Source organism: Adiantum capillus-veneris, chromosome 8 (assembly GCF_014529385.1).
Source record: "Adiantum capillus-veneris isolate H3 chromosome 8, ASM1452938v2, whole genome shotgun sequence".
Classification (NCBI taxonomy): domain Eukaryota; kingdom Viridiplantae; phylum Streptophyta; class Polypodiopsida; order Polypodiales; family Pteridaceae; genus Adiantum; species Adiantum capillus-veneris.
Genome location: NC_140938.1, coordinates 117,874,504 through 117,887,033, shown reverse-complemented (window position 1 = coordinate 117,887,033; position 12,530 = coordinate 117,874,504). Strand labels below are relative to the sequence as shown.

General features: G+C 45.2%; 1 protein-coding gene and 1 pseudogene across 1 annotated transcript; both read left to right on the top strand.

The window, feature by feature from the left end:
• Positions 1 to 990: 990 nt before the first annotated feature.
• LOC147452835 (uncharacterized) lies at positions 991 to 2,873 on the top strand (annotated as a pseudogene).
• A 321-nt stretch (positions 2,874 to 3,194) lies between these two features.
• Positions 3,195 to 4,510, top strand: LOC147452834 (uncharacterized). The gene is made up of 2 exons (XM_086519303.1): positions 3,195 to 3,887; positions 3,959 to 4,510. The coding sequence occupies exons 1-2, from the start codon at positions 3,195 to 3,197 to the stop codon at positions 4,508 to 4,510; spliced, it is 1,245 nt and encodes a 414-aa protein (XP_086375429.1).
• The last annotated feature ends 8,020 nt before the right edge of the window (positions 4,511 to 12,530 follow it).

Sequence of the window (12,530 nt, the reverse complement as noted above, 5' to 3'; positions counted from 1 at the left end):
TAGGGTCCATTCAAATAGATAATCAGAATCAATGTCCAAAATAAGGTGTTTAGAACTATATTGCCCAAATTTTGACCTTGTAAATCAAAGGTTGAATGAAATTGAAACCGGGAAATCTACGCTTCAAACTGGGATTTGTGAGCATTGATTAACTTGAGTAATGGGGCTCGGTCGGTGAAGGATGGCCTTTATACTTTGCGTATTTCTGTTGGGATGGGATGGGTGCAAGCAATGCACACTCCTTGTCAGCATGGAGACCATTCCAAGGCCGTAGTCATTCACACACCTAACGCCTTGTTTCCATACCATACATGTCATATGTAGCGTATCACAAGAAGCACGAGAATTCTCACATTGTGACTTACCTCAACATCATGAGCTTCTGTGAGGGGGGCACCGTATACCTGGCTAGGTACGATTGGGGGCAATGGGCTTAGCAGTAGCATCATGCACACACAACGGCTGTCTCATATCCCACAGCCCCACTCTTCTTATGTTCTGGTTATACCTTTTTTGAGCCGTCTCTACATGCAACAGCTCACAAGCCTCAGCCTTGGGCATCAGTCCTTCATTAGCTTTTGACTTATGCATGTCTACACATACTCGCATTTCTCGCTCGCCTGAGGGGAGTGAATCAAGAGGCTCCACCTGACGCTCTTTATCTTCATCCTCGCTTGAGTAACTCGCAATGTTGCTACCTGGCTCAGAGGCCTCCATATACGTTGCCTCTCAAGCAGAGGCTCATGATGTTATGCATTGAATGAAAAACATTGAGAGACTCTGTTTTCCTGGATGAGAAAATTTCTAAATCTTCTTGTGTATGCAACCTGGCGAGGGATTTGAAACGTGACATTTTCCAAGATTAAATAGCTTGTTTGCTTGCTCACCCAAAAAGAAATCATATTCCGCGCAATCTTGTTCGCATCCTTTCAAGAAGTTAGTTTTTGCGCCTCGTTCTTCCTTTGCTTTTACGAGTGTGCTGCTTGTAGGATGTTTTTTACGCTCTCTTTGCTTTCCTCAACTAGTCAATGCTATGGTTAATTGGATTCTTCCTTTTCTTTTCCTCTTGCAGAACTGCATAGGTTCATTGAGTCTCCTCCATGTCCTGCAGGCAAACGTTCATCGCACCTGGTGGTGTCAAGCTCTGTCGGGTCGCCCCTAGATCCGGCCTTCGAGGAAATCGCAACTGGGAAGAGGTGTAGGCGTGCCTTGCTTCAAGGAAGCCCTTCTATCGATCCCGTTGGCAGTGCAGGTATGGCCGGTGCGCACAATCATTCTTTGTGGAACAGGCTTAACGTGTCTACGGTGTTCTTCACTACAATGCATTCTTGAGTGTTGAGTTGCGTTAAGATGGTGCTCTGCTTTTTTTTGCAGGCAAAGGATACTCTCCACTAGGGGAGGAGTGCGCACAAGCACCGTCTTCGTGTCAACAACACCTTCCTTGCCCATCTCACGAATTAGGCAAAGCTGCAGCCTCATTTTCTGAAGTTGGCCAATCTTCAGCTGCTCAGAATGTCTTGGACAGCGGCAAGCTACTGGACAAAGGGAAAAGCTTGTTAGTGAAGGAAACCTTGCCGCTATTCATGATCAGCGATATAGATAAGGCTAGTAAACCTTTTTCCATAGAGGGGAAAATCTTGAATTGGTATGGCACATACCGTTCCATCTCGTCTGGGCAAAAGAAAAATGCACGTTACTTCAAGTTCGACATCGTCGATTCCGAGTGCATCGACACGATCACGCTCGTCATTGTGGATCCCTTCATTGAGACCTACACCAGGGAGCTCAAGATCGGCTTGTTCGTCAGGGTTGACTGTCCTCTTCTGAGGGCTAAAAACCATAACGATGATGGGTCATCTTTCTTCTCCTTGCATGTCGATGCGTCGACAACCATTAGATCTTGTGACCCATTCCCTGTTACTTTAGCTTTCTATCCTGAGACCAAGATAAGCACATTTCTTGCTGACGCTGCATTTTCGAGAACACTAGCCCACGTCCGCCCTTAGCAACACTGGCGTTTGTTGTCTTGCAAAGTCGTAATTTCCATCAAAGAATTGGTACTACATTTGGGGATTTGGTTGTTGCTGATGGCCCGACCCCAGGCGACAAAGCAGTTGTACATATCAGAAGCATTGGCTTCAGCGTTTCTTTCTTTCGATATTGACAAACCTTTTGTCATATGTAGGTGAGCTTTGTCAACTCTCGAAAGCAAGACTACGATCGGGTCATGGCCCAGATGGCTAGGGAGGACATTGTTATGTTTGTGGCTAGGAATATTGGCCTCTTTGTTGGCAAGGTGTGCACATTGTCTGTTCTGGATGTCACAACTTTGGCCCCCGTGCGAGGATCACGTTTGAAGGAAGAATTGACCATAGCATTTCATGGACAGTGTGAGACTCTCGGCTACAATGGAGAGGTGACTTTGCATGGTTTGCACTCAACCGGATGAAGACATCTTTAGTGGTCTTTACACGTTTGTTTTTTTTGTAGGTTGTGGGGACTTTGCGCTTTGCGAACTTCAATAGAGCTCTCTTGCATTCCCAGTACTCAGTTTGTACTCACCAAAGGTGAAGAAGGTTGAAGGCCGACTGTGTTGTTCTCTTTGCGATAAAGATCACATCATCAACACGACGCTCAGACTCGAGGCATAGATCCGAAGCAGCATTGACAGACATGTTGTGGCTGTTCAAGTGTTAGGATCTATGGTGGATCGCCTTCTGGGCTTGCCAAGGAGCTTCAAGGAGGTGTACATGGAGAGCATTCCAGAGGCAAGGGATATTTTATCGACATCTGTTGTCGAGGGTGTGTTATAAATTGGCACAAATGGGTCTATGATATCTTTCACTCCTCTGTTGGAAACCTAGATGCTTTGAGAGCATGTATTTGAATAGCTTTTGGCCTTTCACCACGAATAACTATGCTTCCTTACCTAGACCCCTCTACAATCGATGAACTAAATTTTGGCTTGTCCATTGTATATCGCGTTTCAGAAGAAAGTCCGTGGTGTCTCTCCATAACTCGCTCTCTACTCTTCCTTCCTCTCCATCTTTTCAACCTTCCAAAGCACAGACTCTCTCTCTCTCTCTCTCTCTCTCTCTCTCTCTCTCTCTCTCTCTCTCTCTCTCTCTCTAACACACGCACACAAACAAACACACAAGCTAACTTAATATTTACAATCTTTGCGTGTCTTTCCGATGACTCACTTGGCCGAACACAATGTCGATACCGTTTTCGTGGCACAGTTTCCAAACAATTCAGACATCTTCCTCGCGCTACACCATCTCCAAAACTCAACAGGTGCACCGCATGACCTTAGATCAAATTTGCTCAACGACTTGTTTGAGAGCTTCTTGCACGATAGACATGCTGTCCCAGTTGCATGCCTCTTCTTTCGTATTGATGGGGCCACTAGCACAATGACAGTCACAAAATTCTCGTCTTTGTATTCAACATCCACCAACTCACTTGCCCTTAGCCTCGACATATTAACGGCCTTCGCTCGCTTTGTGACTTGTAGGTTAAAAGTGTATTTGAAAAGAAATGGAAGCGTGAGAACAATCATCTTGGGGATGCCATCGAAACCATTTTTTGCAAAGGGCATTCTGCTCTCTGAAACAAGCAACGCCATCACATACCTTCCCACCTTCACAACGTGCTCAAGCCGTGCACGTGTTCGATGGAAAGAAGATGAGGTGGCCACTTTGCATCAGCTATCCTTGTTGCATGAGGCTTTGCCTGATATTGAGGTCGTCCGCATGTTCCAAGCCAAACACCCACACACGTTGCACACAACCCAGGCCGTGAAATGCAAGCTTTCATGCCTGAGGAACAAAAAGGGCCTGGTCACTGGTGCTCAGATACGACGCACCCATGCCAGGTTGAGCAAGGCGATTAAGAGATACAGGACAAGCCCATTACACCCTGCGAAAAATGTGAACGCTTGCTGTTCCGCCGCCAGCTAACACGTCAGCTTCTACCTTCAGTTGTTGTGGAATCCACTTCAAGGAAGCGAAGACGCTATGCGGATGTGTGCAACCAGTGCAAGAAACACTTGACAAGCGATAGCAACCGTCTGTGGAGCTTGCAAGAGACAGGGTTCAATCCAACGCTTCCCTTTGTGTCAGATCTAAACCCCGTAGAGGCACGCTTGGTCTCCATTCGTATTACCTTCGCCAAGATACATGAACTGACGTATGATGGTCAGTATGGGCTTAGAGGTAGTGTTGTCAATGTGCTTGCCAACTTGGAGAAGAGCCAGCTTGTGCTGCCTCGCTTCATTGAGGATGAGGCTTCTCTCCTTGTGGGCATCAAACGGAAACTCGTGTACGATAGATGTTACCTAAGCGGTGTTGTGCGACCCCTGCTCACAATGCGTGCAACCACTATGTTGCTGTCCACACCACTCTACACACGAGAAGGTGTCACCATCAACGACAGGTGGCTTGCACACCTTTCTAGTCTAAGTATGGCTCCTGCAAATACCATTAACAAAAATGCGCACGATGCTTGAGGATGATCAGACTGATGTCATGCTTCATGGGGTCACAAGTGCGGCAGAGGTTGTCGACTATAGTGGCAAGATTCTTCATGTTGCGCCTTGCGAGGGAAATTCACCGTTGAGCATCTTCACGGATGAGTATTGCGAGGAGTTGAGCTTCCCAACTCTTTTCTTCGGGTTCCCTAGAAGATATAGGGAGGCCGCAACCAAAGATTATCAAACGATCGCAAAGTGGGAGCTCCTAAACGTCGATAGAAGATTCGCCCCGGACATCGCGAATTTATTTTTCTAGTCTATCAAAATCATGTCGCAACAAGTTTCTTCCTCTGTTTGGGTGCAAATGCGCAAGGGAAAGCTAGGAGGTGCAGTGCTAACTGCAAGGCAGGTTGTAAAGGACACAAACATAGAGAGGCTTCTCAACTCAAGATTAGGCTTTAGAGACTTCGAGGCACTGCGCACATCCCCCGACTACAAGGAAAAGATGAAAAAAAATGTCTTCACAATGATCCAGCAACTTGGACCGCCTACATTTTTTGTCACGTTCTCCTCCTCAGAACGAAGATGGAAAGAGCTTCTTGATGCACTTGAGAAGTTAGTCCCGCTAAAGAAGAGCCTGACGAGAGTCTGAGCTCATATCAATGTCGCCTCATTCGTGCCGATCCCATTACAACTGCTAGTTTCTACGTCAACAGGTTCAACGCAATGAAACGGTTGTTGCGCCCTCATTCCTCCATATGTGGCAAAATACGAGACTTCTTTTTCATCACGTAGTTCCAAAGTCACGGTAGCCAACATGATCATGGTTTATTGTGGCTAGAAAATGCTCCATCACTCACAACACACTCGGATCAAGATATTGTATTTTTTGTAGATACCCACATTAGCACAAATAGATCCATCTTGTCCAATGACCTTTCTGAAGCTTACAAGCACAAGCATCATAAGACTTGCCAAAAGAAGAGCAAAAGTTGCCGTTTTGGATTTCCACGTTTTCCCATGCCATTCACAACTATTATTCGACAAGGAATACTTGAAGCAAACATAACTAGACAAGGCAAGATTTACTTGCAACAAATCGAAAAAAAACTCAACCAAATTGATTTACAAAATGCCCCTACATTTGAAGAATGGCTAGAACAAGTACAACTCTCCATGGAACAGTACTTGCTTGCATTGCAAGCAACTATCTCAACACCCACTATTTTCCTCAAGCGCAAACCAAGCGATATATTCACAAACAACTTCAACAGCTTCACTTTGGAATGCAAATACAGATATAGAGTTCGTGCTAAATGCACATGGAGCTGCAAGCTATTGCACCTCATACATGACAAAAATGGACAATACATTAATAGGAGCAATCAAGTCACAAGTTGATCACTGTGTCGCAAACAATGCAACAACGTTGGAGAGACTACGAAAAGTTGGTAGCACAATCCTTAACACACAGCAAAATTAGTTCACAACAAGCTGCTTACATATGTCTCTCGCTTCCATTGCATAGCTCCTCTAGAGAATTCATATACATAAATACTAACCCGTCTGAAGAGCGTGCTCTCGCTCTCAAAAGAAGAACGCCCTGCAAAAAATGCACCCCGACACAACAGAAATCTTCTTTGCCTCCATCATTGACAAATATGCCTCCAGACCACACTCGTTCTTTGCCATGTGCTTGGCCCGGTTCGCTTCCACAACCAAAAATCCCTCCAGGCCTGACACGTTGCGCAGAGGGCACGCATCGTACGGTACGTTAGATACAATAAAGCCAAAGCTGACAACCACTATAGAGAACAATGCCTTCTCTTCTTGCCGTGGTCAAGGCATGAGAATGAGAACCTACCCGAAGGTTCATCTTGGGTCGATGTCTACACTTCGAACATTGAGACTGTGAAAAACAATGAATCACAGTTCGTTGTCGAACCAGCTCCACTTGACAGGTTCGCAACAGCTATCACAACCTCACGCAACACGAGAAGTGTAAGTTCCTTGAACGATTCCAACAATGCCAGCATGATGATCAACACCCCATCAAACCAACCGACGAAGAAACCATTTGCTTTGCATTTTTCAAAACATATTGGCATGACCAATTAGGATTTCCACACATCAATAAAGAAACTAAACCCACAACAGCGACTCATCCTCGATGATGTCATGCTTAGAAAATGCATAGCGCCATCGGAAAAGATACATCCCTTCCTCACACATGGAGCAGGCACTAGAAAACCATTCACGTTGCTCTTGCTGGTCGAAGACCTCATTCATTTCTACACGCATAAGTCGGGCCACAATGCTGACTTTCCTAAGGCACTCCTGATGGCATATACAGGCAAGGCAGCATTCAACATTGGTGGTACAACTATACACTCGGCTTTACATTTGCCTTTGATAACTACGACACACACAAGCCTCAGAGCAGAAAAGCTAGATGCATTGTCCTTACTTTATCAAGATTTGGAGCTTGTAGTGTTTGATGAAGTCTCCTTGATAGGATCAAGTGTCTTCTCATTGGTTGACTCACGTCTTCGTGCCATCAAGAGAAAACATGACCAACCTTTTGGTGGCCTAGATGTCATACTCTGTGGTGACCTCTGCCAAGCTAGCCCAGTCAAAGACTCTTGGATATTCACAAGCAAGCAGCCTCTTCTCGAGGCGGTTGCACCTTCGTACTGGCATGAATTCCTTAAGTGCTACGAACTAACGATGACAATGAGACACCGATGGACAGTTTATAGAGGTGGTCAACCGAATGAGAATTGGCTCACACACCAGTAGCGACCTTGCATACATTAACAACTCCTTCCACAGAGAGCTACCTGCTGACATAATCATATCACACCTATTCTACTCTAACAAGGCAAAGGATGAACACAATGAAAAGGTCTTCGCACAATTGCCCGGTGACCCACACATATTCAAAGCAATTGACAAGCGTGCCGCCTCTTGCAAAAAAACAATAGCAACTCCATTGGATGCCAGACAAACTGCGGGTCTCCAAGCAACATTGTGTCTAAAGCCGGGCCTAGTGGTCGAGCTATGTGTTGGAAATCTAGACATTCCCGACGGCCTCGTCAACGGTGCAGAAGGTGTCTACAAGCTCTGCACTGCATTCTCCGACACGACATGCCTCTGGATTCATTTCACCAACCCTAGCATAGGGCAAAAACAAAGGTACGATCACCGTCATCTTCGCAACCCACTCACATTGCCTAGCTGGACGCCAATTCTCCGCATCACACGCGAATTCCAAATTGGCAAGAACTACTTCAACACCCTCACATGCAAGCAATTCCCAGTTCAGCCTGTTGCGGCCCGCACGATTCACCGATCGCAAGGGCTTACACTCAACACGCTAGCTTTCAAGCCCAAAGGGATTAGGTCTCACGGCCTCGCATACACTGCTCTCACACGGATTTGTAACACTGCAAATCTATATTTGGTGGAGAGCTTGCTGCCCTGCAGCATTCACACCGACGCATCTGTCCTCAAAGAGCTCCACAAGTTGAGAACAGAAGCAACTTATTCCCCCGTCCAAAAGAAACTACATCTCCACCAAGATACACATTACATTGTCCAATCACTGAACGTTGTGTCCCTTGGAAAGCATGCAAACGATATCATCCACGACAAAAGCCTAATGGCCTCCGATGTCCTCTGCCTACAAGAGACTCGACAACATGCGACAACCATTCCAGGCTTCCACAACATATCCTCAACACAACTACACGGCATCTCCATTCTGCATAAAGACAACCTAATACCTACACAAATACACATCTGCATCAATCAAACACTTGAAACGATCCATGCAACTTTCCACTGCGCCAACAAGTGCCTAGCGACAGTCATTTCACTCTACAGGGCACCGACATCATCGATCCCACGGTTCCTGCATAGCATCTCCAATCTTCTTGATTCAACCCGCACCATGCGACCACTAATCATAATGGGAAATTTCAACATTAACGCACTTGAGGAAACCAGCACATATAGAACCCTTTCCAACCTCATTCTCCAGCACGGTCTCCACCAATTGATACACCATCCAACCACAGTACACAACTCTATGCTGGACCACGTATGGGTTAGCAATGACCTGTCACAAACCATGTCCAGCACTAACTACAACTACTGGTCCAACCACTCCACTACATACCTCCTCATCGCCAAAAACTGACCTTCCCTTGCTTTCTGCAGGCCATTGTGAGTTCTCACCTTGTTTTTTTTTCATCCTTGCTTTCTTTAACTGGTTTGCTTCCTCCCTAGGGTTAACCCATGTTCCCGCGAGCCACCCTAGCTCTTTAGAATTCTCTTTGTCTCTTGTCTTTGCTCTTTTATTAAAGCCGAACTCTCGGGGTTGCATGAAATGAAGACTGCAGAGGGTGGTCCCTCCTCTCCATGGTTAAGTGAAATAAAAAACCTTCACTTGAGAGCTCAAAGCTGTATGGTGCTACATCAAGAGACCTTTCCCACTCTCCTATGGATGTCGATAGAACCTTTGTGACTGAGAAGATATGCTCGAGAGTAGAAAAAGTAAATGGCCAAACAAAGACAGTGGTGGTAGGAATAGGCTTCGAGGTGAAGACGCTTAATGCTAATTTTCCCACAGGGTTCAATCTATCTTGGTGGAAACAAAGACGATGCCAGACCCTTCGCACTCAGACCAGGTATTTCTTTTGCTAGCATTGTGCAAGGCCACAATGCCAAGGTAGTAGCGGAAGGCTCTAGTAATGAAATTGTTAGTGGGGCTAATTTGGACCAACTGAAGGGCAAAAAAAAAAGATTGAACAGGAACTAAAAGAGATCACAAAAATACTAGAGAATGGTTCAAATAGAAGTAAACATTCCTCCTCACAAGTAGAAAGTGGCGGGAAATTAGAAGAAGGACTAGCGGACCAAGCCTTTAACGCTTTAAAGAAAACGCTCCCTCAGCAAGTGGAGGTAGCTGAGGCTATCACCGTAGCCATTCCGTTGGCTTTGATTAAGAAACAGCTTGCCATGCAAGCCAAGTTCACGCTTCTATTTGGATTTAGTGGCCGAGTTCCCAATAGGTACAAAGTGACCCAATGGATTCACAACCCTCAAATTCTTGGGCATGGAGGAGCAATCAAGAATACTTCTTACATTGCCAAGGGATTTCATTTAGTCAAGTTCAAAGAAGAGTTTGATGTCTCAAGGATCCTCAAAAAAGGTCCCCTATTCTTTAACAGACCAATTGTTTGTGTGTTGCCTTGGGAACCAATTTTTGACTCGGTAGAGTCCCTCCAGGGGTTTCATCCAATTTGGGTCAAGTTTGTGGGTCTTTCGGGCTGGCTTTGGGACAAGATCAGGATGTTGGCCAACTAGCTCGATACCCATTGTTTGTTCCAAGCAAGAGGGGTCTAGGCAAGGCTTCCAAACAGGGTGTTCATTGGATGGAATATGTCTAAGTCCCCACCAAACTGTATGGTGATCAATGTTGGGGATGGGCTAATGTCAATACCGCTCAACACTTTGGGACCTACTTTGGAGTTTGCTTCGAGTGTAATAAGTTTGGGCACTTTGTGAAGAATTGCCCTTTGAAAGCTCATAGTCCTGCCAACCCTAAAGCTCAAGACTCCTCCTGGAGGGATGACAATCATGCAGCTCAAGTAGATAGTGAGAAGTAGAAGGAGGTCATTTAAGAAGCAAGTAAAGTGGAGGGTACAGATTCTATGATATGTGACAACAAAAACAATGAGGAGCTTTAGAAAAGATTGCTACCGCAACTAGTTCCTCCACAGATCTTTGAAATCCCAAAGGAGAAAGCTTTCGTCTTTCACTCATCCAAACTGAGGTTGCTCACGATTTCAACCACGACGACAGTTCAAGTCCCAGGTCTAAAGAGGGCCAAGTGAGTGAAGGAAGTAGCAAGAGAATCTAGGAGGATGGAGGATACCTCCATCTCTAAAGGTAAAAACATTGTGCCTGGTCCAACTTCCTTCTACACAACCCCTTTGAAGCCTTACAAGAGAGGGAATCCCATGACACTGAAGAGCCCCCGACATCTCCAATGATTCGAGATGCTGAGGTGGGGCAGGCTTCAAACATTGAGGATTTTGTTCCTCTCTCCCAATGAGTTCATCAATGACTTCAATGATTCAAATGCTTTCCTGGAATGTCAAGGACATAAGAACTAGAGAGAAGCAAGTAAAAGTATAGCAATGCATGAAGAGGAGAAAAAGCATAAACTAGTGGTGTTGCAAGAACACCTTGATGCCATAGTCCAGAGGATAAAAACACTTGGAGAACTACTCTTCTTTTACGGTACTGCGATGGATGGTTTTAACGGAGTTACGACTTGCATACATAGGGGTCTGGAGCCTAAAGTGGTCTTCAGTCACCCTTTCAAGAGGGCTCTAAGTGTGTCTATTAAGGTTCATAATAACTTACTCACTATTATCAACATCTACACCCCTAATGACTCTAAAGGCAGGAAGCAACTGTGGAACGACCTCTCCCAGTTACAATTAGAGGGTGAATTTTGCGTTGTGGGGGACTTCAACATGGTGTGCTCCAGGCAAGATAGACAGAGCCCATCGAGCATTCTGGCTGGGAGTTTACGTCAGAAATGGATTTCTCGGGAGGATAAATGGGCCATGCATGATGCTTGGCCGATTGGCCCTTGGAGGGATGATGCAGGCTTCACTTAACATAGCCTCCAGTCCATCCAGATTGCCTTTAGATTAGAAAGGATCTACGTCTCGCATAACGGGGATTGGGTGCCTCCCTCACTTCAGTGCAAGTTCTTGTGGATGAAAACCTCTCAGATCATTTTCCTATTCTTGGAACCTTGGAATTTACGACAAAGGAGACACACCAATTGCAGGGGTCCAAGAAACTTCTTGGCGTCTTGAGCTGCGGAAGAGTTAAATCTGGACCTCAGCAGCAGGGAAAAATCAGACTCCTGGAAAAGATGTAGTAAAAAAGTCCAAATTGCTATCAAGAGAGTTGGGCAAACACTCAAAAAGAAAAACCAACAACAAAAATCAGCTTGCAAAACAAAATACGAGGAGATTGACAAAAGAAAATGCAAGGAAAAGCCTTAGTCCAAGAGCACAAGGAGTGGTTGAAGATGAAGCAGGCCTTTCAAGAAAAAGATTTGGAGGAGACTAATCTCTTAAGGATTCAAGCCAAGGAGAGAAGCATAAAGAGTGAGGAGATCAACAAGAACACACTTCTCAGAACTATCAAGTTATGAAAAAGACAAGCTACCATCTCTTCCCTAATCAACAATCAAGGTGACTCTGTCAACAATCTTGATCACATCAGGTCATGTTAGACCATCTCAACCAAATTATTGGAGAAGAGGACTCTCCCTCTCCCAGGATCAAGAAGGCCAAGGCAAAGCTATTCGCAGCCACCCCATCTCTATAGACTCAAGACATGCAGAATATCTAGAGAGGCCTTTTACCTTGGAGGAATGTTGGTCGATGCTTTAAAAAAACTAAGAAAATAAAAGTCACCAAGTAGGGATGGGATCACTGTGGAGTTCTGCCAAGAGTTCTGGGAGTGTCTGGTCCCCTCTTTCTTGCACATGGTCAACAGAGCTTTCACCAAAGGTTCACTTGATAGGGATGTGAAGAAAGGGCTAATTAAGCTCATTCCCAAGCAAGTAGCCTGCTTTCAGCTCAAGCACTAGAGACCTATCACGATGATGACAGTTGTTTATAAGGTGTTAGCTAAACTTAATGTTGAAAGAATGAACCCTGTGTTGGCAGATGTCATCTCTCCCCATCATCATGGATTTATTAAAGGATGTTCAATTTATGATAACATCCTAGCGACCATGATAGGTATGGAGTATGCCAAGTTCAAGGATCAAGAACGTATCTTGCTACAATTGGACCTAGATAAGGCGTATGACATAATAACCTAGTCTTTTGTACAAGAAACACTACAGCACTCGGGCCACGTATATGTCAAGCAATATTTACTCTTGGTGAAGGGAGCTTCTTAGAGCTGTTCTTCAATGCAAGAATTTTCTACAAGCAAAAGGAGATAAAGTCAGAAA

Bases quoted from the DNA above. Each gene is read 5' to 3' on its own strand.
- LOC147452834 (XM_086519303.1), top strand. From the start codon at position 3,195: ATGACTCACTTGGCCGAACACAATGTCGATACCGTTTTCGTGGCACAG. The intron at 3,888-3,958 runs GCGATTAAGAGA...TTCCGCCGCCAG, and splicing joins CCCATGCCAGGTTGAGCAAG to CTAACACGTCAGCTTCTACC.